Source organism: Onychostoma macrolepis, chromosome 17 (genome assembly GCF_012432095.1).
Source record: "Onychostoma macrolepis isolate SWU-2019 chromosome 17, ASM1243209v1, whole genome shotgun sequence".
In the NCBI taxonomy this organism is placed as follows: Eukaryota; Metazoa; Chordata; class Actinopteri; order Cypriniformes; family Cyprinidae; genus Onychostoma; species Onychostoma macrolepis.
Genome location: NC_081171.1, coordinates 14,772,385 through 14,796,066, shown reverse-complemented (window position 1 = coordinate 14,796,066; position 23,682 = coordinate 14,772,385). Strand labels below are relative to the sequence as shown.

The 23,682-nt window shown below is 35.3% G+C and overlaps 2 protein-coding genes across 5 annotated transcripts in view; one reads left to right on the top strand and one right to left on the bottom strand.

Moving 5' to 3' along the window:
* ttc7b (tetratricopeptide repeat domain 7B) overlaps positions 1 to 21,025 on the bottom strand; it is a 45,581-nt gene extending 24,556 nt beyond the window's left edge. The window contains exons 1-11 of one of the 3 annotated variants that reach the window (XM_058749116.1): positions 20,831 to 21,025; positions 19,246 to 19,400; positions 17,724 to 17,892; positions 11,114 to 11,247; positions 10,278 to 10,399; positions 5,566 to 5,644; positions 4,752 to 4,924; positions 4,454 to 4,517; positions 3,356 to 3,493; positions 2,412 to 2,495; positions 18 to 122 (exon numbers count right to left, since the gene is read on the bottom strand). In XM_058749116.1, the coding sequence (XP_058605099.1) occupies positions 18 to 122; positions 2,412 to 2,495; positions 3,356 to 3,493; positions 4,454 to 4,517; positions 4,752 to 4,924; positions 5,566 to 5,644; positions 10,278 to 10,399; positions 11,114 to 11,247; positions 17,724 to 17,892; positions 19,246 to 19,400; positions 20,831 to 20,951 (1,344 nt within the window). In that variant the 5' untranslated portion in view covers positions 20,952 to 21,025. The remainder of the gene's footprint in view (positions 1 to 17; positions 123 to 2,411; positions 2,496 to 3,355; positions 3,494 to 4,453; positions 4,518 to 4,751; positions 4,925 to 5,565; positions 5,645 to 10,277; positions 10,400 to 11,113; positions 11,248 to 17,723; positions 17,893 to 19,245; positions 19,401 to 20,830) is intronic. The other 2 variants (XM_058749117.1, XM_058749118.1) reach the window with 2 other exon arrangements.
* Positions 21,026 to 21,661: 636 nt separating this feature from the next.
* Positions 21,662 to 22,922, top strand: mrpl57 (mitochondrial ribosomal protein L57). 2 transcript variants are annotated; one of them, XM_058749672.1, is made up of 2 exons: positions 21,662 to 21,815; positions 22,438 to 22,922. In XM_058749672.1, the coding sequence occupies exon 2, from the start codon at positions 22,470 to 22,472 to the stop codon at positions 22,779 to 22,781; it is 312 nt and encodes a 103-aa protein (XP_058605655.1). In that variant the 5' UTR covers positions 21,662 to 21,815; positions 22,438 to 22,469; the 3' UTR covers positions 22,782 to 22,922. The 2 variants fall into 2 exon arrangements, with proteins under 2 accessions (XP_058605655.1, XP_058605656.1); XM_058749673.1 differs by lacking the exon at positions 21,662 to 21,815 and adding an exon at positions 21,846 to 21,925.
* The last annotated feature ends 760 nt before the right edge of the window (positions 22,923 to 23,682 follow it).

Below are 23,682 nucleotides of genomic sequence, written 5' to 3'. Positions count from 1 at the left end.
GATTCCTCTTTTATTACCCAGTGCAGGTTTCCAATACACAGTTTGACGGCCAGCAGAGGTATGGTGGGATCATCTGGCTTTAGTCTTATACACTCCTTCAATACCTTCACTGCTCGAGCTGACTACACACACAAACAATAAGAGTCATTACTACCAGAGTATTACTAGTAGATTAATAAAAATAATAATAATATTATATATATATATATATATATATATATATATATATATATATATATATATATATATATATATATATATATATAATATTATTATTATTTTTATTAATATATATACACACACACACACACATATACACTTTAGATGTATATTTTTTTGGTGTGAAAAGTGTTGGCCCCTTCCTGATTTTTTTTTTTTTTTTTTTTGCATGTTTGTCACACTTTAATGTTTCAGATCATCAAACAAATTTAAATATTAATCAAAGATAACACAAGTAAGCACAACATGCAGTTTTTCTTATTATGAAGCGAAAACAAAATCCAAACCCACATGGCCCTGTGTGAAAAAGTGCTTGCCCCCTAAACCGAATAACTGTTTGTGCCACCCTTTGCAGCAACAACTGCAATCAAGCGTTTGCGATAACTGACAATGAGTCTTTCACATCACTGTAGAGGAATTTTGGCCCACTCTTCTTTGCAGAATTGTTTTAATTCAGCCACATTGGAGGGTTTGAGCATGAATGGACTGTTTAAGGTCATGCCACAGCATTTCAATTGGATTTAAGTCCAGACTTTGATTTGGCCACTCCAAAACCTTAATTTTGTTTTTCTTGAGACATTCAGAGGTGGACTTGCTGCTGTGTTTGGAATCATTGTCCTGCTGCAGAACCCAAGTGCGCTTGAGCTTGAGGTCACAAACTGATGGCCGGACATTCTCCTTCAGGATTTTCTGATAGAGTGCAGAATTCATGGTTCCATCAATTATGGCAAGTCATCCAGGTTCTGAAGCTGCAAAGCAGCCTCAGACCATCACACTACCACCACCATGTTTGACTGTTGGTATTATGTTCTTTTTATGAAATGCTGTGTTGGTTTTACGCCAGATGTAACGGGACACACACCTTCCAAAAAGTTCAACTTTTGTCGCATCAGTCCACAGAATATTTGCCCAAAAGTCTTGGGGATAATCAAGATATTTTTTGGCAAATATGAGACGAGCCTTTGTGTTCTTTTTGGTCAGCAATGGCTTTTGCCTTGGAACTCTCCCATGGATGCTGTTTTTGCCCAGTCTCTTTCTTATTGTTGAATCATGAACACTGACATTAATTGAGGTAAGTGAGGCCTGCAGTTCTTTAGATGTTGTTCTGGGTTCTTTTATGAGCTCCTGGATGAGTCGTCTTCGTGCTCTTGGAGTAATTTTGGTAGGCCGGCCACTCCTGGGAAGGTTCACCGCTGTTCCAGGTTTTCTCCATTTGTGGATAATGGGTCTGACCATGGTTTGCTGGAGTCCCAAAGCCTTAGAAATGGCTTTATAACCCTTTCCAGACTGATACATGTAAACTATTTTGTTTCTCATCTGTTTATGAATTTCTTAAGATCGCGGAATGACGTGTTGCTCTTTAAACATGCTTCACTTTGTCAGACAGGTTCTATTTAAGTGATTTCTTGATTCAACAGGTCTGGCAGTAATCAGGCCTGGGTTTGGCTAGTGAAATTTAACTCAGCTTTCTAAAATAATGTGGTTAATCACAGTTCTTTCATGATTTAATAGGAGGGGGCAAGCACTTTTTCACACAGGGCCATGTGGGTTTGGATTTTGTTTTCCCTTCATAATAAAAAAACTTCATTTAAAAACTGCATGTTGTGTTTACTTGTGTTATCTTTGATTAATATTGAAATTTGTTTGATGATCTGAAACATTAAAGTGTGACAAACATGCAAAAAAATTAAAAATCAGGAAGGGGCCAACACTTTTTCACACCACTGTGTGTGTGTGTGTGTGTGTGTGTGTGTATGTATATACACACACACACACACACACACACACACACTTTATTTTATGCACACATTCCTTTCGTCACAGGAATAAATTACATTTCTTAAAATACATTAAAAGTACAAACCAGTTATTTTTAATTGTAATAATATTTTGCAATATTCGTTTTTACTGTATTTTTGATCAAGCAAATGTAGCCTCGTAAGCATAAGAAACCTTTTTCAAAATCTTCAAACATTTTATAGACCCCAATATATAAATAAGAGAATATAAGTGAGTATTAAACATAAGAGATTTTATTTTAAATGTATATAAAATAAATTATATAAAAAGACTTTAACATTATTAATTTTCATTTCACTAAAATCACAACTTTAAAATTGCCTGATATTTCTAGGTTTTCTATTACTATGGGAACTCTGAGGTACACTGAATGCAGAAAATGGAACACTAACCTTCCCAGCAGCCATTAGGGAAAGAGCGAGCTGGAACCAGAGATGAAACTCCTCAAAGGCAAACTTCATGGCTCTTTCGAGACACTGTGGAGAGGAGACATTAAGATAACCTCAGATAAGAATTGAGAACATTAATTATGACCCCCAACAGACACACACACAAAGGTCAAACACAGAGCCAGGCCATGTCTCCTGCTTAAGATTACCCAGAGTGCCACAGGCATTCAGTGTGTCTCTGAGGCTTTACAGTTAATCACACTAGCAGCTTAGCAGAGAGCAATTCATTGAACAATTAGATCTATATAACAAACAGCTACACAAACACACACACGATCCTGCAGAGGGCACACACAATAAATATGACAGGCTCCTGGGGCCCTGTGATTGCACAACCATAAAATCCTTGAATATAAAAGACACAGCAAAAGTTATGCGGAGTCCAACATTAGCAACAACAGCATGATCAACAGATGGAGACGGAAGAGAAAAATCTGCCCAGGTACACTAATGAAAACATCACACTACAAACCAACACACACACACTAAAAATGCTTTTTTCTTTGCCTGCCTGTTCTGTCCTAAATAGGCCAGGCTTCTGAAAACAAACACTGAGGCTCGTCCATGGAAAAAATAAAACGTTAAGTAGAAAGTTATTAATAATGGACAAATTTTTTAATTTAATTTGGACAAATTTGTGACATGCAGACTTGAGCTCTAATATTGAATCTGGGTTAGTGCTGAATACAAAAAATCTACATAATATAATAACATGAAATTGTATATTATAAATAATTGAAGCAGTATGTCCACAAACTCGCATGCACACTATTTAACCTCCAGACAAAGACATTCACACAGAGGGAGTGCAGTCTAGAGTGCAGGTCTGGTCTTGTTACAACAGGGGGTATTTCTGAATGTTCCCATGAGTGTGGGCAAGACCTCACCTCTGAGAGCATCTCATACTGTCCGCGTCGGCCGAGCGCAATGGTCAGCAGGTCGTACACCAGCGAGGCGCTCTGGAGGCTGATGATTCGGTCGTTATTGTGTTCTGGGATTCGACTCAACACGGCATCTCTGTTAGCCTATCATAAATACAGATATTAATACACACATTCCCCAAAACAGACAAGATTACACTACTACACTACTGTTCAAAAGTATTGGATTTTTTAAAAATATTTTTGAAATAAATCTCCTTATTTGATCAAAAACAAAGTAAAAAAAAAAAAAAAGCTAAATTGTGAAACATATTTATAATATAATTAAAATAACGGTTTTCTATTTTAATACAATTTAAAAAGTAATTTATTCATGTGATGGAAAAGCTGAATTTTGTCCTCAGTCTCACGTGATCCTTCAGAAATCATTCTAATATACTGATTTGTTGCTCAAGAAAAAATCTCTTATTATTATCAAAGTTGAAGAGAGTTATTTTTGTCATAATTTTTTTGGAAAGAGTTATAATTTTTTTTTTTTACAGGATTCTTTGAGGTTTAGAAAGTTCAAACAGCATTTATTTAAAATATAAATCTTTTGTAACATTATAAATATCTTTACTGGCACTTTTGATTAATTTAATGTGTCCTTGATCCATAAAATTATTCATTTTCAAACAAAAATCGAACAGTGTAGTATGCTAGGGCTATCAATAACAGACACAACTAACATTAGACAGCTTCATTTTAGATCACTTTGCAGAGGAAAAACCTATTTCTATGAAATAAAACACTGTTTAATCACACTGTGCATAAGTATAAACCCATTATGATTGAACATACTCACTCCTAGAGATGTTGAATGTCAAGTTTAAAGAAAACTACAGTAAAAAGCCACATGAGCAAGAGATCTATTGAGACTTTCTGCTGAGTTCAAGCTAAAGGCATCTCTGATTCTCTAGCTCTGCTTTCAGTACCATTATGATCGGCCTTTCATGCCAAAAACCCTGCAGCGTCAGACCATGCTGACTTCATTTACACGTTCTCCTGTTTTGATGGTTAAACCACAGCAGTTCAGAGGGTCACCGAATCTTTACTGCTACTCACCATGGACTCGCTGATTAACAACAGGAGTAAGGCCTCCTCTGTGTTTTCCTGTGGACAAAACAAACTAAAAAAAAAAAAAGAGAGAAAGGCCATCAGGAATTTTTCCATCCATGACGAATACAGAGACATGAAACAAACTTCCAGGATTCTGATCAATTAAGTTTTCCCTCTTTTTTTAATTTTCATACTACATCATAAAAATAAATGAACAATTTTTGAACAATATACATGAAACAACTGTGCCTTTTATATATATACTTTTACAGCATTTATTATTATTTTGAATTAGATGTGCTACTTTTCCCCTGAGTAGATGCGTGGGCGGCGGCTGAGGGCGTAGTCCTTAGTGTGAGGGGTGTGTCTGAGTGGGTCATCCAGGGGGGAGTGGTGAGGGGGGTCTTCTAGTGGGTTCCAGTAACTCTGTTCACACATGCCCCTGAGCAGGATCTCTGCAAGCTGCCTGGCGATAGTCTAAACACACACACACACACACACACATACACAAACAGACCGTATACCTCCATGTTCTAGACCTGTGGTTCTCAACCAGGGGCACAAACTGCCCAATACATAAAATCCTTTAAATGAAAAAAAAAAAAAAAAAAAAAAAAAAAACCTCTAAAAATTAAGATTAAAATTTATGTAAAAATTTCTTAAATCTTTGTCTTTTTTGTTTAAGAACCAGGATTATAGTCATGGAAAACTTAGATATACAAGGAATTTATATATATATATATATATATATATATATATATATATATATATATATATATATATAAAATTATAAAACACACACACATATATATATATACTGAATACCTGTCAAGCTCTAAAATATTTTAAAATAGTATAAACTGCAGAGAATTGCTATATTTGTGAGTTAAAAATGAATGTTAAAAACCTTCTCCTACAAATCACAAACAAGTGGAAAAACCATTAATAATAATATTAAAAAAAAAGAAGCTTTGTCATTATAGCAGAAGTAAATCTGCAGAAATCTTCATGGAGGGATTTTGAATTTTGTCTTGGATAAGGGGACCTTGGAGTCAAAAAGGTTGAGAACCACTGTTCTAGACAGAGACAACACAAAGCCATAAACACACACAACGCACCATACGCAGGTTCTGAGTGGTTCTGGTCTCAACAGCTCGGAGAATCTCTCGGAAGCGGCCGACACCACGGGTCAGGTTACTGCAGCACCGGGAAAGGGAGAGTAAAGAGATCCATTAATCACCTCCAGAGAGCAGAAAAAAGCCTGATGGCTGACATCAACAAATTTCTCATCAACTCCGTACAAACTTTCTTACACAAACACATGGAAAACACATGCACACACCCTCAGGACTGGTCAGACCTCTGCCATGATTTAATTAGCTCTAGCATCAAGCAGTCAAACTAAAGCAGTTACTTATCAGTGGACAGGAAGTTATCAGGGCCTGTAGGGGACATTGATTACAGGAGTTCTGGATACAGTGCAAGTCACAATTAGCACCTATATGAACGCTGCACCTGTGAATGTGTTAGCACCTGTCAGCGTCTGTGGTCATTATTCTCAGACTGCGATAATCCCACAGCCTTTTTACAAACTGACAGCACACAAAACACACACACACACACACACACACACACACACACCATGAATGGACACGTGCGTAAAAGACCAGAGAACATAGCTTCGGGCTGTGGAGGTGTGAAGCGTTGAGAGATGCACGTGAATGCAGGGAGAAGCAGTACAGTAGTTGTGTTGAGAGAGACAGAAGTGTCGAAACAGGGATGACAGCGATCATGACAGAGAGAAACAGAGCTAAAAAATAAAACCGTCAATTCAACCATCAGTTGAAACGATCACATGGATCCACATGGAACAATCACATTAGTCCATTTTACTAAAATCACAGTTTCACTCTTCACAACTGTGTGCCCTTAAACGTAAAGTTAAAGTGTGGAACTGCTTTCATCAAACACAGTTTCCTCTATTTTCTTCATTGTTATCAAACACTCACTTAAAGTTACTTTAAAACACTAATAATTTAATAACAATCCAAATCTCAAAATTAATATCTGTTTCATACAGTGTATTATAATGTTGTGATGCCTAAATTCACTTTTTTTTATTTGTATTGACTTTTACTATCAGCCATATGAAAGAGAATTTCAGCTGCAATTTTAATACCTTTAAAATGACTCTACATAGTTCAGGCTGAGGACTGACCATTTGTTATCCTGTAGGAAATGCATGTTGTGTGAGGTTTAAAGACATTGCTTTCATGAGCCTAACAGATACATTACCCACAATGCACCACTGCAACGGTCATATTTCACACAGATGCATTTCAAGCACTGACAGATGCTCCACCTGCATCCGTATGGAAGATCCCTCCCCAACCACACACTCAATGCACAAATAAACAATGATGGAGGGTCTCATACTGGCATGTGCAAGGCCACCACACGTTTCACGCAAGTACTGCAAATCGCAAAAAAAAAAGATGACAACAACATAGAGATGAGTAAATGAATGGGACATAAGATGGACAACTTGTCTCTTAATTCTTCAACCTTCCTATGTCTTCCCTTTCCCTACTACAACAGTATGATTACTCTATCTCTCTACAATCAGCAGGTCTGTCAGAGTAAACAAAGTCAAATTTCAGCTGACTGGAGATTTGTCTGCCTACGAGATTCCTGGAAAATGCATAAACTGATCAAATGTGTACCTTAAGCTGCATTGAATACAGTTGACAAAAGCAAAAGTTTGGTTTCAGTAAGATTTTTACATTTTTTGGAAAGAAGTACCTTATATAAAATTGAATGCAGCCTTCATGTTGAGAGTGTGCCCACGGTGCTTTAAAGGCTTCTTACATAGGCGGCTAGCTATGTCTTGGCTTCTGCGTGAAGCTGCTACAGTAAAAGCATGGCACTACTCTACATGAAGAGAGTGTAGAGATACGTACGAGTAGTCGTCAAACACACAGCTCCGTGTTGCAGAGGCCACGGTGCAGGGGGAGAGTGTGGCATCAGAACACACATAAATAACATGAAACGCACAGACTGAGAACTACAGAGGATCAATTAAGCATTTGGAAAAAAATAAAGGCACAAAGACAGACGGAGAATTAGTGGGCAGACAGAAAGCTCAGCAGTTTCCTAGACCACTCACTGAAGCACGTGTCTGAGGGAAAGAGGAGTGATGAGAGAAAACAATAGATGTACGAACAGAGGGAATGATAAATGAATGGACACCGTTGTCTCAGGTGTTTCTAAAGGAAGCCTGTTTGGGCTGTCAATCATAATTGAGTGTTACGGATAGGGCTGAACGGTATATTGAAAATTATATATGCAACATATTTGAGATGATTTTGCTGGTGATATAAAGCTACACATTTTGAATTTTTTTGACTATTTAATTTTGTCAAATAGAAAGTTAGAGTGTGTCACTAATCTAGTTTTGCAAAACCTTGTTAAAGTGGGTGTTTTTTTTTTTGGAATCAGTATTCCAAAATAATTTTTTTTCATATTTTTGAAAGAAGTCTCTTATGCTCATGGATTCATTTCTTTTATCAAAAATACAGTAAAACCAGAAACATTAACCAGGTTTCCATCCAAGGAATTTTTTTGCGAAAAACTATTTAGCGCTTTAAAATATTTATGATATAGCCGATGAAAATGCCAATTATCGATAAAATTTCACGTGTCGACACAATCTTTTTCCGTTTAACTTTAGTGCATAAATTCCATATCGGTACTTCAAATGTTGAAAAAATTTGTTTGGAAACACTTTCTGTCGAGAAAAGGGGCTTTAACGCAAATAAATGTGGTGTCACATGACAGAATTAGCCTATAGGCAGCGTCCGTGTTCATCACGTTAAAGCACTGTTTCCCAGTTCAAAAGCGCATTAAATCATATTCATATTATTCAGTTGCATCTGAAATTATTTTATACTTGGTAAGAAAAAGACGAGTTACCTCTCAAACATCTCAATCTTAATTTGATGTCCCTTTAGTATGTTTACATTATTTTTTTTTTTACAGTGCACTGTTCAGTTTAAATAGCCTGTAGTCTGTGCCTTTCATCTTGACCACCATACATACCCCAGTGATATTATGCCAAGCGCATTTTTTTTTACATGGATATTGGAACACGAAGTACAAAAGTTTAAATTAATTCGTTTTGACTTGTTAGATTCTTATATTTTTATTCTTGTTTTGTTCTGAGTTCTTTCTACCATTAAATTGAAAGGGGAGGGGAAATAAAATAGCATGATTTTTCAATATGTTTGGCTGACTGTATTTTATTATGACAATGAACAGGCTGCGTTGTCGAGTATACTTAACTGCGTGCGTGAGGCACCGGTGTTGTGCCGAATTCTGCACCCCTGCCAGATTATGCACCCCCTCGTTGAAGTCACTACTTTATTGCCTAATCCTAACCCCACCCCTAATCCTAACCCCTCCCCCACACCTACTCCTAAACCTACCAATACTAGAGGGTGCATAATCTGGCAGGGTGCAGAATTCGGCACAACATCGGCACGATCACTTGATGATTTTTTTTAGTTTTTCTCCTTATAAAAGTGGAAACAACTTACAATAGCCTACTCCTTCATTTGTGGCCATATAAGAGTAAGACATTATTAAAAACTGTTCAAAATATTTATTTTATTTGTGTACATTCACAATAAAAACAAAACGTGCTTTTGTGAAATAAAGGAAACAAACAGGATGCTGCTTTCTCAAGAGCGCATCGCAAAAATTAACCAAAATTCTGCATATAGGCAGCTAATTGTTGAACAGTTTTTTTTTTCCTTTCGTTTTGTTAATTCATTAATTATTTAGAAAAATATATTTTGCATATGGACCTATTTCTTTTAGATAAAATAGCTTATGTTTTTCTTTGTTCGCAGAAGCGCTGCATGTGCATGTGAATGGATTAAAATTTAGGGAAAACAAATTTAGGTATTTTTAATGGGTCACAGCCACCTATCAATTTAAATTTAATTTAATTATAATTTAACATAATCCTGTCAGTTAACGGTATGGCTTAACGACCGTCGGTTAGGAGAAATAAAACAACCAAAATGAACATTCCTATTTCCTATAAAGTTTAATCAGAAAAATAATAATAATACAACTGCACCTGTTTATGATTATTGCTTGATTAAGTAGCCTATCTATCTAATAGTCTATAACAAAGTACAAAAAAAAAAAAAACTCATGACACTTGTTAATAAAAATAATTTTATGTAGGCCTGTACAATTTAATAATAGGCTGTTTTGTTTCAAATGGATGAAGAACAGGCTACTAGCCTATAGCCTATAATTTACGCAATAGGAGAAATTATGTAAGGAAACAGCTCAAGGGCAATTTTTTTTTGCGACACACCAAAACTTATGCGACAATTCTTTTTTTTTTTTTTTTAGGGATGACGTCATCACGCACACCATTTTATCGGTAAAAGGCCAGTTGGATGGAAATAGGCTGTAGACAGCAAATTTCGCAAATTCTCTTTGTCAATAACAAAACAGAGCAAAAACTGGATGGAAACTTGACCATTGTGAAAGTTAATTACCATTTAAAATAACTGTTTTAAAACGTAATTTATTCATGTTATAGCAAAGCTGACTTTCCAGCAGAAATGGTTATTATATGCCGAATTTCTTGCATTAATCAATTTAAATCTAATTTGCAACATTGGCTGTTGTAAAAAAAAAAATATTTTTTTAAACATACAGCAAATATTGTCAAGACAAATATAGAAATATATATTTTTCAGCTATATCGCCCAGCCCTAGTTCCTGAGAATATAAACACACAAATACTCACCCATTTTTGAAATGAATAACATGAGCCCTCTGAAGTCCTGTCTCCAGGAAGTAGCCAAGTTCCTGTTCCTGTGTGACTGGACCGGGCTTTGGACTGCGGTTCTGAATGCCAGCACTAAGAGCCTGAAGAGAGGACACAAGTCATCAAATATTACTGTCAATCATAACTGAAACTAGCTCAAACTCTTTCCTGGACACTTCCTGTTAGTTATTCAGCAAATACAGACCAAATGTCTTCAAAAGAAACCCAGAGTCAGACTGTTTACTATATTTACCCGGGGAACACTTTAGAGAGGACGGCGGTTAGGAGGGTACAAGAATTCTAGCATGAAGGTCAAACGTAAAACTTCGGCTTCACATAAAAAATGCAGCGTCAACACTGCAGCAGAACACAAGCTCTGCCGTTCTCCTCTCTTGCCATCATTCATTCTCTCTCGCTCGCTCTCTCTCTCCGTCTCTCTCTATGCTCCCTCCCTTCTCCACCAACGCTAAATCACAAGCAGTAAATACTGAACATTGTGCAGGGGAATGAATCTGGGCACTACTATTCCAACAAAGAGAATTAGTGGTGTGAGAACCATCTAAAAGAAACAGAGACTCATCTTACTCTGCAAGAAAATTAACTTTGACCTGTAAAAAGCTTTAATTGTGATTTAAAGTTCACGGGTGGGACAGGAAGAAATTAGTCTCACGGATGGCTGACTCTCTGCAGCAGTACTGTGCAAATATGTCTTGCTGCTACAAAATCAATGTATATTTTAATGTCTATGAGAATGTGACTAAAAATGTGAAAATGGGGGAGGAAAACAACTGTAGTGAATGAACATTTGGAAATACCTTTTCTACCTCCTGAAGATAGAGAAGAGCGATGTCTCCAGACTTCTCATAACAAGTGATTATCTCCTGGTCTGTGTCTGCATTACGATTGGACAATGATGGAGATGCCAAGGGCACTTTCTCCAGACAGAGGCCTATGAACAAACAGAAGAGAGAAGAGATGACTTACACATGCCAAGAGCTAGAAAGGCACACAAAGTTGTCCTAGTGCTCTGCCACATTCAGAAAGATCATTTTAATCAAGATAATCTGAAGTGTGAAAAACGACCTGACTTGTTGCCTTTTAGAGATGTGGAATAGCAGTACAATAAAAGAATCATTGTGAAGAAGTACCATCAGGGCATTACTGTGATATAGAATATAATAATCCAAGACATAACTGTAAATTGTAAAACAAAAACAAAAAAGTGTATATATATATATATATATATATATATATATATATATATATAAAAAGAGTAAAGAAAGCAAAAGTCTCTAAGTGCCATTTGAAATTTTCTTCTAAAATTTAGCATTTTTCTCAGGCTCATATGTTTATGTTCAGTTCAGTTTCACTTTAATGGCAATGAAAAGAATCTACTGAAAATTTCAAATGGCACTTAGAGGCTTTCGCATCTGAACTCTTCATACACACACACACACACACACACACACACACACACATACAGATATATATATATAATTTTACAAATTTTAATATTACACAAAGATAACCCGAGTAAATACGAAATGCTTTGAAATAATGATTTCATTTATTAAGGGAAAAAAGCTGTCCAAACCTGCCTGGCCCTATATAAAAAAGTAATTGCCCCCTAAATCTAATAACTGGTTGTGCCACCCTTAGCAGCAGCAACAACTGCAATCAAGCGTTTGCGATAACTGGCAATGAGTCTTTCACATCGCTGTGGAGGAATTTTGGCCCACTGTTCTTTGCAGAATTGTTTTCAAGCATGAAAGGACTGTTTAAGGTCATGCCACAGCATCTCAATTGGATTTAAGCCCAATTATAATATATATTTTTTATTCAAATAAAACAAATGTAAATATATAACATCAAGCATCTTTGCAGTATTCTAATCATGTGAACATGAAAAAAACATAAAAAAGCATTAAAAGAAGTTTGAAAAATTTTTTAAAAATGAAATCAACAATTCTATAAAATTACAAATTATATTTCATTTATATGCACGTTGTCCAAATGAACTACAGAACCTTGTGTTAACTAGAAAAGAAATTGACATTAATAAAAAAAAAAAAAAAAAAAAAAAAACTGACATTTGAATTGCTGAATCGACTGACAGCACTTACATTTCACAAGTCACCCAAGGCTGTTTATTTGTTGCTTGAGGAATCAATTTAGTATTGATATGTAGGTACCACATGGCTGCTGTCATACCAAAGCCAAAATTCTGCCATCAATCAAAACATATTTCTTTTAAAATCATAGTTTCATTAATTTCTACTGAGCTACAGTATTCAGCACACAGCTCTTCTGTCAGTTCTAATTCAATTCACTAATGAAATACACTGTTGTGGTTTGATCCTTACTTTGAGGATATTATGTTTATTCTTAAAGGGTCAAACTGAACACGATACGCTTCGTTCATATAATTCGAGTTTGTTTCCTTTGTTCTGGCTGGACAGAGGAAGTGAGACACTGAAATATACATGTGTGAGAAAATCAAAGACCTCAGACAAACCAGAAAAGCTTTAAATGTTTTAGCACGAGCTGATGTCTGTTCCACTGCCGTATCTCCTTGCCTCGTCTGGGTCAGCTGAGAGCCAAGTAATGCGGTGAAGATACAAGCACGGTTCCTTAAGAGATGTCACACAATCTGTGGCCAATCTCTGTCTACTGGCTTCAGCGTCCTAAGTCACATCTTAAATCCCTCATAGCATTAGGAAAACAGGCCAGACTCAGTGCTCAGGTGGCTGGTAAACATGATGAGAGTTGTTTGTTTGGCTACCGTTAGTATTGGGTTCTCCATGCAGATAAAGTTTTCATGACAGAATGGCAATGTGACAGGAAACAGAAACTGTAGCCCTCCTAACTACTTTTCAAACTGCTTCAATAATAGATAATGGCTTATAAGCAGATATCTCAGGATGAAGAAAACAGTCTGTTACAGAGTCACAAAATGATTCCGAAATGAAAACGGAGCCGAATAATCCATCACAAGCAAGAAGGTAATGACGAGGCCCTGATTAAAAGTGCCCTGTGAAGTCTCAGTAAGACAGGAGGAGAACGAGAGTGGACTGATTGGCATAAAATATTAGTGAACGGTTTTAAGTCACCTACACTATTGTTTAAAGCTATGGGGTCAGTAAGACTTCTATTTCAGCAAGGATGCATTAAATTAATAGCAAAGACTTTAACATAGTTACAAAAGAAATTCTGTCAAATCATTTCAAATGAATCCTGTAAAAATCATGGTTTCCACAAAAATATTAAGCAGCTCACCCATCGGTAGTAATAAGAAATGTTTCTTCAGCACTAAATCAGCATATTATTTATGAATGTTCATGTAACACTGACCACTGCAGTAATGACAGCTGAAAATTCAGCTTACCTCCACGGGAATAAAATAAAATAAAAATATATCAATAATTTCACAACATTTGCTTTACTTTATACTATTACAAACCCCAAAGTTTTGAACAGTGGTGTATGTACTATTAAATATTGACAAAATTATTTTCAGCAGATATACACATTTAAAATGTACAGTTTTTCTCTTCTGTGAGAATACCAACCAAAATTTATGATTTATCTTGCACTAAATGATTCGTCAATTTTTGTTAAATTAACGTTAAATGCTCTAAAAATTAATGCCCCAAACCCACCCCGTAGTAGTATATAGCAATGGCTGTAATGTAAGCTAAGTAGGGGTGTGCGATATATATCGTCTGCGATAATATCAAAATTGTTGTTTAAACGATGTGCGATTTGACATTATCGAGTATTTTGCAAAAACCATTCAAAACACCTACAGAGTGGTCTAGACTAGACTAGTGCGCGTGCGTAGAGTGTGTTCTTTCACTACATTTGAAATGAACACAATATTAAAGACATGGGGGCAGAAAATTTATATAGGCTATTTTGTACCACTTCATATAACCTAGTTAATCAATTTCACACGAAGAATAACGAAAGATATCGCTCCAAAAATGACCATGATTACAAATGTGATATTGATTTTTTACAACAGTTCAATAAACAAGATGTTAATTAAGAGACACTGTATTTCCTGTTTTTGCTTTATTTCGACAACAAAAATCACTCCAAACACAGCCACGGCACTGTTTTGCGTCTCTGAGCAACATGAGGGCGTTTTCGTTCCTGAATGAATCAACCGTTTGAATGATTCGGTTCAATCGCTATGACTCACTTATTAACAGTGACTTGCTGCCACCTGCTGGCGATTTTAATTTCACATTCAAAGTATCTTTTATTATTTAAATAATTTAAAATATCGGTATTTAACGTTTTGTGTTTAATATATCAAAGCATGATTTATGCATTTGTAATTGTAAATGCATCTAAATGCCACTTCAGATGCAGCTTCTATGTTTTCTCTGCATTGCAAAGATGAATTTTGTTGATACTGGTTTCATTTGCTTGGTAACAGCCCAAAAGTCTTATTATTCTAATTCACTGATTAAATGTAAGAATTTGACTCAAACGATAATGGACACTTTTAGAAAACCGCCAATGAACAGAGGTAAGTCTGCTGTGTATATATATATATATATATATATATATATATATATACACACACACACCTCTTATCTTGTTAACTGGGTTGATTACTGCTTGTTCTCCTCTCGTGTTAATTAGGTTAATTATCTGAACGTGCTCCTCCCGAACTTTGTTAATAAAACATCAAAATATTGTCTAATTACCGTTATCGATAAAAATCCCCGAAAGAATTGAGATATTATTTTTTGTCAATATCGCACACCCCTAAAACCAAGTTAATAAATTTAGTAACTAAATCTAAATAAACCTAAAATAACATTTAAAATATTAAAATGTAAAATATTTCCTGCCCACCTTCCTAATTTAATAGCAATATTGTCAACAAAGGGAAGAAATGTACAAGCAACTCCATAAGGTTTTTAAAGTACTTTCAAATCCAATACTGTCAGCTGGTGGCGGTTGTTTAGTGATAAACTGACTAGTTTGTCAGAAGAATAAGAGTTCAGACCATTATTTTATATAATCTGGTGCTGCAACAGCAGTGGTTCTCAATCAGGGGAGATTCAGCAAACTTCCAAGGGGCCACATGACACCTTAAAATAACTTAAAATAAGACAAAACAGATATTAAAATGATTTAAAACAACTAACAATCAATTTGTTTTCATCTATTAATTTAACCCCCCCAACAACTGTTTTTTCTTGTGAACTGACTTGAAAAACCTGGATATGTGAGGCAGCCTAATTTTAAAAGTGTGATTTATAGTCCAGGAAAAGTCATGTGAATTAATAAAACCTTAAAATGCCATGGGCATTTTACAATGAATATACATGTTACTCGTTATGCAAGGCTCTAAAATATTTTATAACGTAGAAATGATGAGTAAAAAAAAAAAAAAAAACTTCAGGAAACCTTAAAGAAACCAGAAGTGGCCAAAGATTAAAATAAGTTTTGAAACTATAAACATTGTTACAAAATAAGCCTTGGACTTAAAACAGTTGAGCTCCACGGTCATATGGGCTCAGAAATGACACACTCTAGCTTTAAAAAGTTCAATTCTGCGACAAAGGAAGGCATAGGGATTTTCTACGGTCTTCTTGTTCCACACCAAAGCCCTAAGAGAATAAGGGGGTAAAAAAACTGAATGAGAGAGAGAGAGAGAGAGAGAGAGAGTGTGTACACGCTGTAAATCCCTTTACCTTATATAGACCTGCTACACTGGAGGCCTAAACTTAATCTAGAAGGTCTGAAAAAGGCACATTCACTTCTGTTTGGATACAGATAACATACTCATCAGAAATTAGTTCCTCTCGACTGCTGCGTTCCTCTAAACACACGCATGTCCCTCGACTTACAGGTTTAAAAGCCCGTTATACTAGCCAGATCTAAGACAAGCCCCATTACCGTGACCGGGCTCTTTAATGACCTGCATAACGGCTGCAGTAAATCTGAAGCCTCAGGACAGGCAGTGACAAGCAGCTCACGGCAGCAAGAGGGAGATTTTTATAATTTAGGACGAGGGTTTGATATACACAGGAGATGAGGCAGGAAGCGGCAGTGAGATGACACACACGTGTGTTTGTGTGTGGTAGCTGGAGCGTGATGGATGATTGGGGCCGAGGGAGGAAGATGCCCCCCTGTAAAAGCAGTTGTCAGTCACAGAGATGCTATGAGGCGATTGGATGAGACAGGCTCTGTGCCACCCTGCAGTTTTTCCCCAGAGCCCCACAGTACTGCCGATCTGTCAGAACTCTGATCAAAGACCTCATGCTGCGGTCCTGGCAAACACATTCACTGTGCTCGGAATTAAAAGTGTGTGTGTGTTCAGTGCAGAGGATTTAGTAGCAAACACTTTTCTCTGCAGAGCATCACATACAGTACTAAAAAGCAATGCTGCCACCCAAAGGACAAAATATGAACTGCAGGGATCCGTGAAGTATCTCTGCACTGCTCTGACAGGGTGAGCTTAAAAAAATACGAAACTAAAAATGGCATTAAAATTAAATAAATTGAAATAAAATAAAAATAGCCTCTTTTTTACATTTTAAATTAAACAATATATTTTGCAATTACATAACTGTTAATATAATTAAATATACACCACCCATAGACATTTGGGGTTGGTAAGATTTTTTAAATGTTTTTGAAAGAAGTCTCTTATACTGAACTAGGCCTCATTTACAGTACATGATCAAACACACACACAATAAATAAATAAATAAAATAATGATACTGTATTTTTTTCAATAAATTCTATTTTTAATATATTTCTAAATGTAATTTATTCCTGTTATGACAAGGCTGAATTTTCAGCAGCGATTACTCCAGCTTCAGTGTCACATGTTATTAGTAGTATTCTAGAAAACTGTTACGAGACACTGTTAATATTTTTGGAAACATTGATACATTTTTTTCAGTATTCTTTGATGAATGGAAAGTTAACAAAAGCTAGATTTATTTTAACATTTAAAATGTTCTTACTGTCACTTCTCATCAATTGAATGCATCATTGCTAAGTAGGAGTATTAATTTCTTTAAAACGTTGACAGTAATGTAATATATAGAATTTATACTGCATGAAAAGTAAAATCCCAGTGGTTAAAAAAAAAACACTTAACATTGCTGTATAATATATTGAATATTAAATATCCTCCTGCTGTGATTTTGTTGCTTTGCGCAGCATTTTGCAGTCAATAAGGACACAAATTTGTACCCGATTGCAGAAACATGATGTTTCAGTTCTAGTTAGGCAAAACTTCCTTACCAAAGCAAGTTACACAGTTTCACAGCGCATACATAAACAGTGTAACTGCAACAGCAGGCTGGGGTTTATGCTTTCACAAAGACAGCATTTCTGCTATGTGACAGAGCAGCAGCTCTAATTTCTGAGCTACTACACTGATTATTTACCTTTGGTGGCGTAGGCCTCAGCGATCATGGACAGTCTGTACACTGGAGCCCCTACCAGCTGCATCTCATCCAGATTCACACGACTGTACTGATTCAGTGCTTCCCTGTAATCACCCTCCACATAACACAGCTTAGCCATGATCAGACTGGCCTCCTGCATATATTCAGGCTGGGAGAGAAAGACAAGACACACACCATCACACTATAGTATACTGTAGTAAATCAAATATAGCACCACAATCACCTCACATTTTCAGACACAAAACTCTAATAATTTAAACACATTGCTAAAATACAGATAAACACCAATGACACTGGAAAGGCTCCAACCATGTTTGGTTTAAAGTCAATTTTAGATTCACCTAGCACTGAATTATCCATAATCATAAACTTTTTATTCCACTACTAATCTGGTTGTCGCTGACTCCCAAAACATAGTAATGCGGTATTGCTAATATTGTTGGATATGATAAATTGCTTTTGGTTTGTCTCATTTAAAAATCTTTAAATAAAAGTCTGATAAATTATTACATTTAAATCTTGATGTTAAGATATTATTCCAGACTTAGGGGCCATTCTTTTGCACTGCTTTTCCATTGTAGTAAACATGCAGTAGACTGACGTGTTTGACAGTTGTGCTTACGTTCACGTCTTTTGCAGCATCTCTGACACAGTGTTCTTAAAATAAGTTCAACTTTTTAAAAAAAGCATCTCTACACTTTGCATTTTTTTCCCCATTCCACTGACATGCATCTTTTGCTCAAAAATGCATACTGTGTAAATCACCCCTTAGAATTCCTTTACACTAACCCTTAATAATTTACAAAGCATTTTTAAATATAAAGTATATATTATTTATGATGGATCAGATACATTTTAGTATCATTAAAATACTACTATATTTTGTGTGTGTGTGTATATTTATTATGTATATATAAATACACACACACAAATGCATGTATATATTTAAGATAAATATATTATGTTTATATATTAAATATATTTATATATAACAAATTCTATGAATATAAATAAATACATGTAAATATTTTCTAAATATATACTGTATATGTGTATATTTATATATACATAATAAATGTACACAGTACACACACATATTATGTAAACAAAAATATTTATTTTGGATGCGATAAATCGTTTGACAGCACTAGTTTTTACTAGTTATTATTTTATTATACTTTTAGTTATCATACTATTTTATTAGTTGTTACATTATTATTTATTACTTACAGTTTTATTATTTTTGTGTCAATTTATAATAATTTTTTTTATATGTGTATATATAGTTTTCATTCATTTTATTTAGTTTCAGTTGTTTTAGTACATAATGCTAAACTAAATGAAAATGAGAAATGTTGCTTTGGCAACTAATTTAAATATATTTTATATTTGATTTTATTTCAGTTAAACATTTCTTTTATTTCAATAAATATTTTTTAAATGGTTCTTTGTAGCACTGATGCAGCAAACAGAAGTGATGATCCTGACAGTTTAGGCTTACCTTTAAGTTTCCCCGATCAAGTGCAGCCGTCAAGTGTTTCCGTACCTCCTGGAGGCGTGGCCGGGGCCCGCGGGGACTGGCTCCCTGCTTGATAGGGTTTTCCTTGAGGTACTGCTGGAGTTTGGCCTCCCCCAGCAGAAGCTCCCCGAGATCATCTACAGGAGAAGCAGAGGTTGAACTGGGCACTTAAAATTACTCAAATAAGCGCACACATAGATGGAAAGCAAATCATACACTAGGATAATTTCATCATAATGACAGTCAGCTCATGCACACACACATTCCTAAATGTACCACTGCAAATGATGGCAAAATTTTTATTACTGGGTGAACTAGTATCCCTTTCATCTTTCTCTTCTGACTGAAAAAGTAATCATGGAGAGTCGCCACCTGCATATCTGAACTGTAAAGTCAACGCACAAACACATTTGCAGTGCAAGAGAGAAGTGCTGACTGTGAAAACAGCATTACATAAAGCCCAGATAAAATCTAGTGTTGCACCTGAACACATTCTTACAGGTCTTAACACACGCACAGCTTTGAGAACAACCACGTGTGGTTTAATCTGCTGCCTTACATGCACATCTTAAATCTTTCATCATCTCATAAGAGGCAAAAAATAATGCTTTTATTAATATGTAGCTTTTAATGAACAGGGCAAAATGCAAAGATGGAAACAAGCAATTTAATCCACAACTGTGTTCATTATAGACATTAAACCAACCTTTAGGACAGGCTTTTGTAATTCATAAACTTTACCCAGTCAAATACATCATCTTCCAGATGTTCTCGAATGATATTGATGTAAAATATTCTTTTTGTGGAATCATTTCACTTAAAATATTTTAAAAAATTCGGAAAATAAAAATAATACTGACTAAATACATATTTACTAATTAATAATTATAATAGTATTAATTAATATTATTATTAAGAGACTTTTAAGTATAACTTTGTTATTGTTGTATATTTTTAATTATTATAAACAATTGTTTAATTTCATTTTTACTTATAACCACTGCAAATAAACTTTTTTAAGAAATTATTTTGAAATCTGTCATTAATAAAGCATTCAAAACCTTTTTGAAATTTCCTCTGACTTTAACTGATATCTAGTAATATGTGTACAGTTCTTTTCTAAGATTATAAATCTTTTATTATATATTTTCTTTTATTAATTACTTTGTAGTTTTCTTTATCGGTGTGATTTAATTTGAAAATGTTTAAATATGCACCATTCAAGTGAATCCTATATTTTGACATTGACAATAAGTCAAATAAATACTCCCAATAAATTACTAGACTTAATACAAATATGAATTATAGAAACTATGAATATGAATGGACACAACTGTATGGGCAATCAGGAAGTGTACTGGGCAGACAAGCAGAGTAACACCAAAAAGGCATTAATATCACATTTTAGACACCCTGAAAAGAAAACATTCTCTCAATGATTTGAAAATATGTAGTTAAACGTACAGGAATGAATGTGATACGAATTTTGCCACCAGGCCTGAGACTCACACACACTGTCCGAGCTAACGCGTTAGCCATGAGTACAGAAGACAGAAATCACACACACCGTTTGAGATGAGTTTCGCAGACAGCTGCCGCACGAGTTCTGGTATCTTGTCCCATTGTCCCTCTGACCGACAGCGCTCTATTTCAGTCTCTAATCGCGACCCGGACTTTCTGGCTGTCATCTTTCTGCCTCCTCCTGAGTCCTGACCAAAACACGACCGGAGCCGCAGCACAGAAACATCAAAGACCTGGAGAGGAGCATAAAAACATGAACCGGATTACGCTTCCGGGCCATTGTACTGAACTCTCATTGGTCAGATTCCTGTCACGTGACTATTATTTTGTCTATTTTTTTGCCTATTTAAAATTTTTTTTTTTTTTTTATTTAATATACCAATAAACCAATTGAAAGAAAAAAACTTAAATAAATACTTCATTTCCATACTTAGTAATACGTTGGATAATTTTTACGTTGACATTTTTGCAAAAAAAAAAAAAAAAAAACACTGGCAAGTTTTTTGAACATGCTTCATTAAACCATTAAACTTCTTCAAATAACAAACATTATCATTGTTTGCTGGCATTATCCAGTTGAACAGACCCGCAATAAATCTAAGCAGCATACATTAAAAAAGAAAAACATAGGCTGGCTAAATAAATACATTTATCAAATTGATCAGGACTGGATGAGGAAATCAGAAAATCAGGGAGTGAGTTCAGTGCTCTACTCTCTGCAGTTTTTCTTTATCCTGTAATAAAATAATTAACTCAAATCAGTATTCCATGTCTCTTATTTATTTGGTAACAAGTCGCATAATAAGCAGAATAATGCGAAGTCTCTGTCGGGTTTTATAGCTACAGCTATGTTCCTCTGGTAATCCTGATTGAATGAAGTTGCCCTTCCAGATTTTTGTAGTTCATCAGTCAGCAGAGCGCGCTGTACTGCAGCCTCCAGAGCTGTAGGTGGCGCTGCAGTAATCGCACTTCTGACATTCAGCAGCACAGTGTTTGCGGCATGCTGGCCGGGGATCTGGACAGAAGATTGTGTAAGTTATTAAACGTTTTAATCATTATTGTTGTATGAAATTGACTGATTTTTATCGCCATGCTTTTACATTTCTGAGTAAATTTGATTTTCGTCGTTGTTGTACGAACGGTATTGTATATTACTCGCGTAACGTTACAGCCTGCATGCAAGTATATGATGTGATGTAGGAGACATTAAAATGTGTTAAAAAGCGTATTTGAAGTGTTTAGATATTAAGGTGGACATATCGCTTTATACAATATATAATTATTTGACTTTGCTTGTTTCCATTTAAAATGTTGTTGATTTGATTTCAGTGCCATTTCAAGTCAAGGTCAGATGGGTTTTTTTAAACTTAAGAGAGTTCAGAAATAAATCTATATCAGATACTTACGTGATACGTGATAATAATGAACTCTTTATTCAAGGCTGAATAGCCCCAAACAATGTACATTTATTGTACAGTCTTGTATTGTTTACATGAGTATGTCATCTTGTCATCTTGTTTGATTTGTTTTAATCAAGAATTTTTTTTTATCAATAATTTATTATTTTCTCATATTTTCTCATAATTTGTACTATTCTTCTTTGAGTTTTCTGATGTGACATTTGTAGCTGAACTGCATTGTGATTTATTTCAGATTTACTTTTGTAACCCGTCACTGACAGAAGGATGTTCTTGACTTTGGTGCTTTTGCGGAAGGGAATCCCAGGAAAGCAGTGGATCGGGAAGTACCGTCGACCGCGGGTAGTCACCTGGCAGATAAAACGCAATGTGATTAAACGCCTGGAACAGGAAGCAGAAAATGAATACTGGATCAGCCGGCCATTCATGACGCAGGAACAGGAGCAAGGCCATGCAGCACAGAGACGGGAGTGGATGTGGCAACAAATCAAAGCTACACGGCAAGTCAAGTTTCCTGAACACAAGTACATTGCAGACCAGCTAAACCACCTGAAAATCACCAAGACCTGGCCCAGCTAACCAGAACATCAAAGACTGATGGATCTCAGAGTTTGGAGAGAGGAAAATGATGAAAACCTAGGACTTTGTGTTTGATTTGATATTTTTTGCATTGTGCATCTGTATGTGATATGTGCTGTGTTTATAAACTTCTAATCATCACATTTGACTCTTCTTCTTTTTTGATTCATAATGTAGCCTTAACTGTAAATTCTATTTTAATATGGTAAATTAAATTCCAAGTCAATTCCAAACAAATTTGTCTGTCAAAAGTAACAACACCAAAAAAAATCTGGGTGAATAAACTGGGCACTCTTTCGATTAGATATTTTCAATAAATCAGATTTACTATATAATTCATTCATAAATCAGACATTGTTTTTTCTCTCATGAACATGCCACAGATTATAACATTAATTTGTATTAATAAATATTACTTAGTAATATTACTAAGGGTGAATCCCAATTCTCTCTTACCCCTTCCCCTTAGTTTTGCATGTTCACGTGAGAGTAAGGGCTATCCCAATTCTCGTTTTGATCGAGGGGTAGGGCTAAGGGGAAGTGGTAGATACCCCTTAAAACCAAGCATTTTGTTTGCAAGCACTTACAATACCCCTCGATCAAAACGAGAATTGGGATAGCCCTTACTCTCACGTGAACGTGCAAAACTAAGGGGAAGGGGTAAGAGAGAATTGGGATTCACCCTAAATAATGGCTGAACTGTACTGGCAAATTTTGATACTTTTATGATGCTATTGCTTTCGTTTTGAAGTGTAGACAATATAGTGCATTTAATTATTAGAATTTTATGTATATATATATACTGACCTGTTAAGCACAAATAATTACCCCCATGTGTACTCCTATAATTATTCAAAATAATGTGATATAATAATATAATATAACACTCCCATGCACTAGA

What these genes read in the sequence shown, in the direction of transcription:
- mrpl57 (XM_058749672.1), top strand. Translation starts at nt 22,470, where the DNA reads ATGTTCTTGACTTTGGTGCTTTTGCGGAAGGGAATCCCAGGAAAGCAG.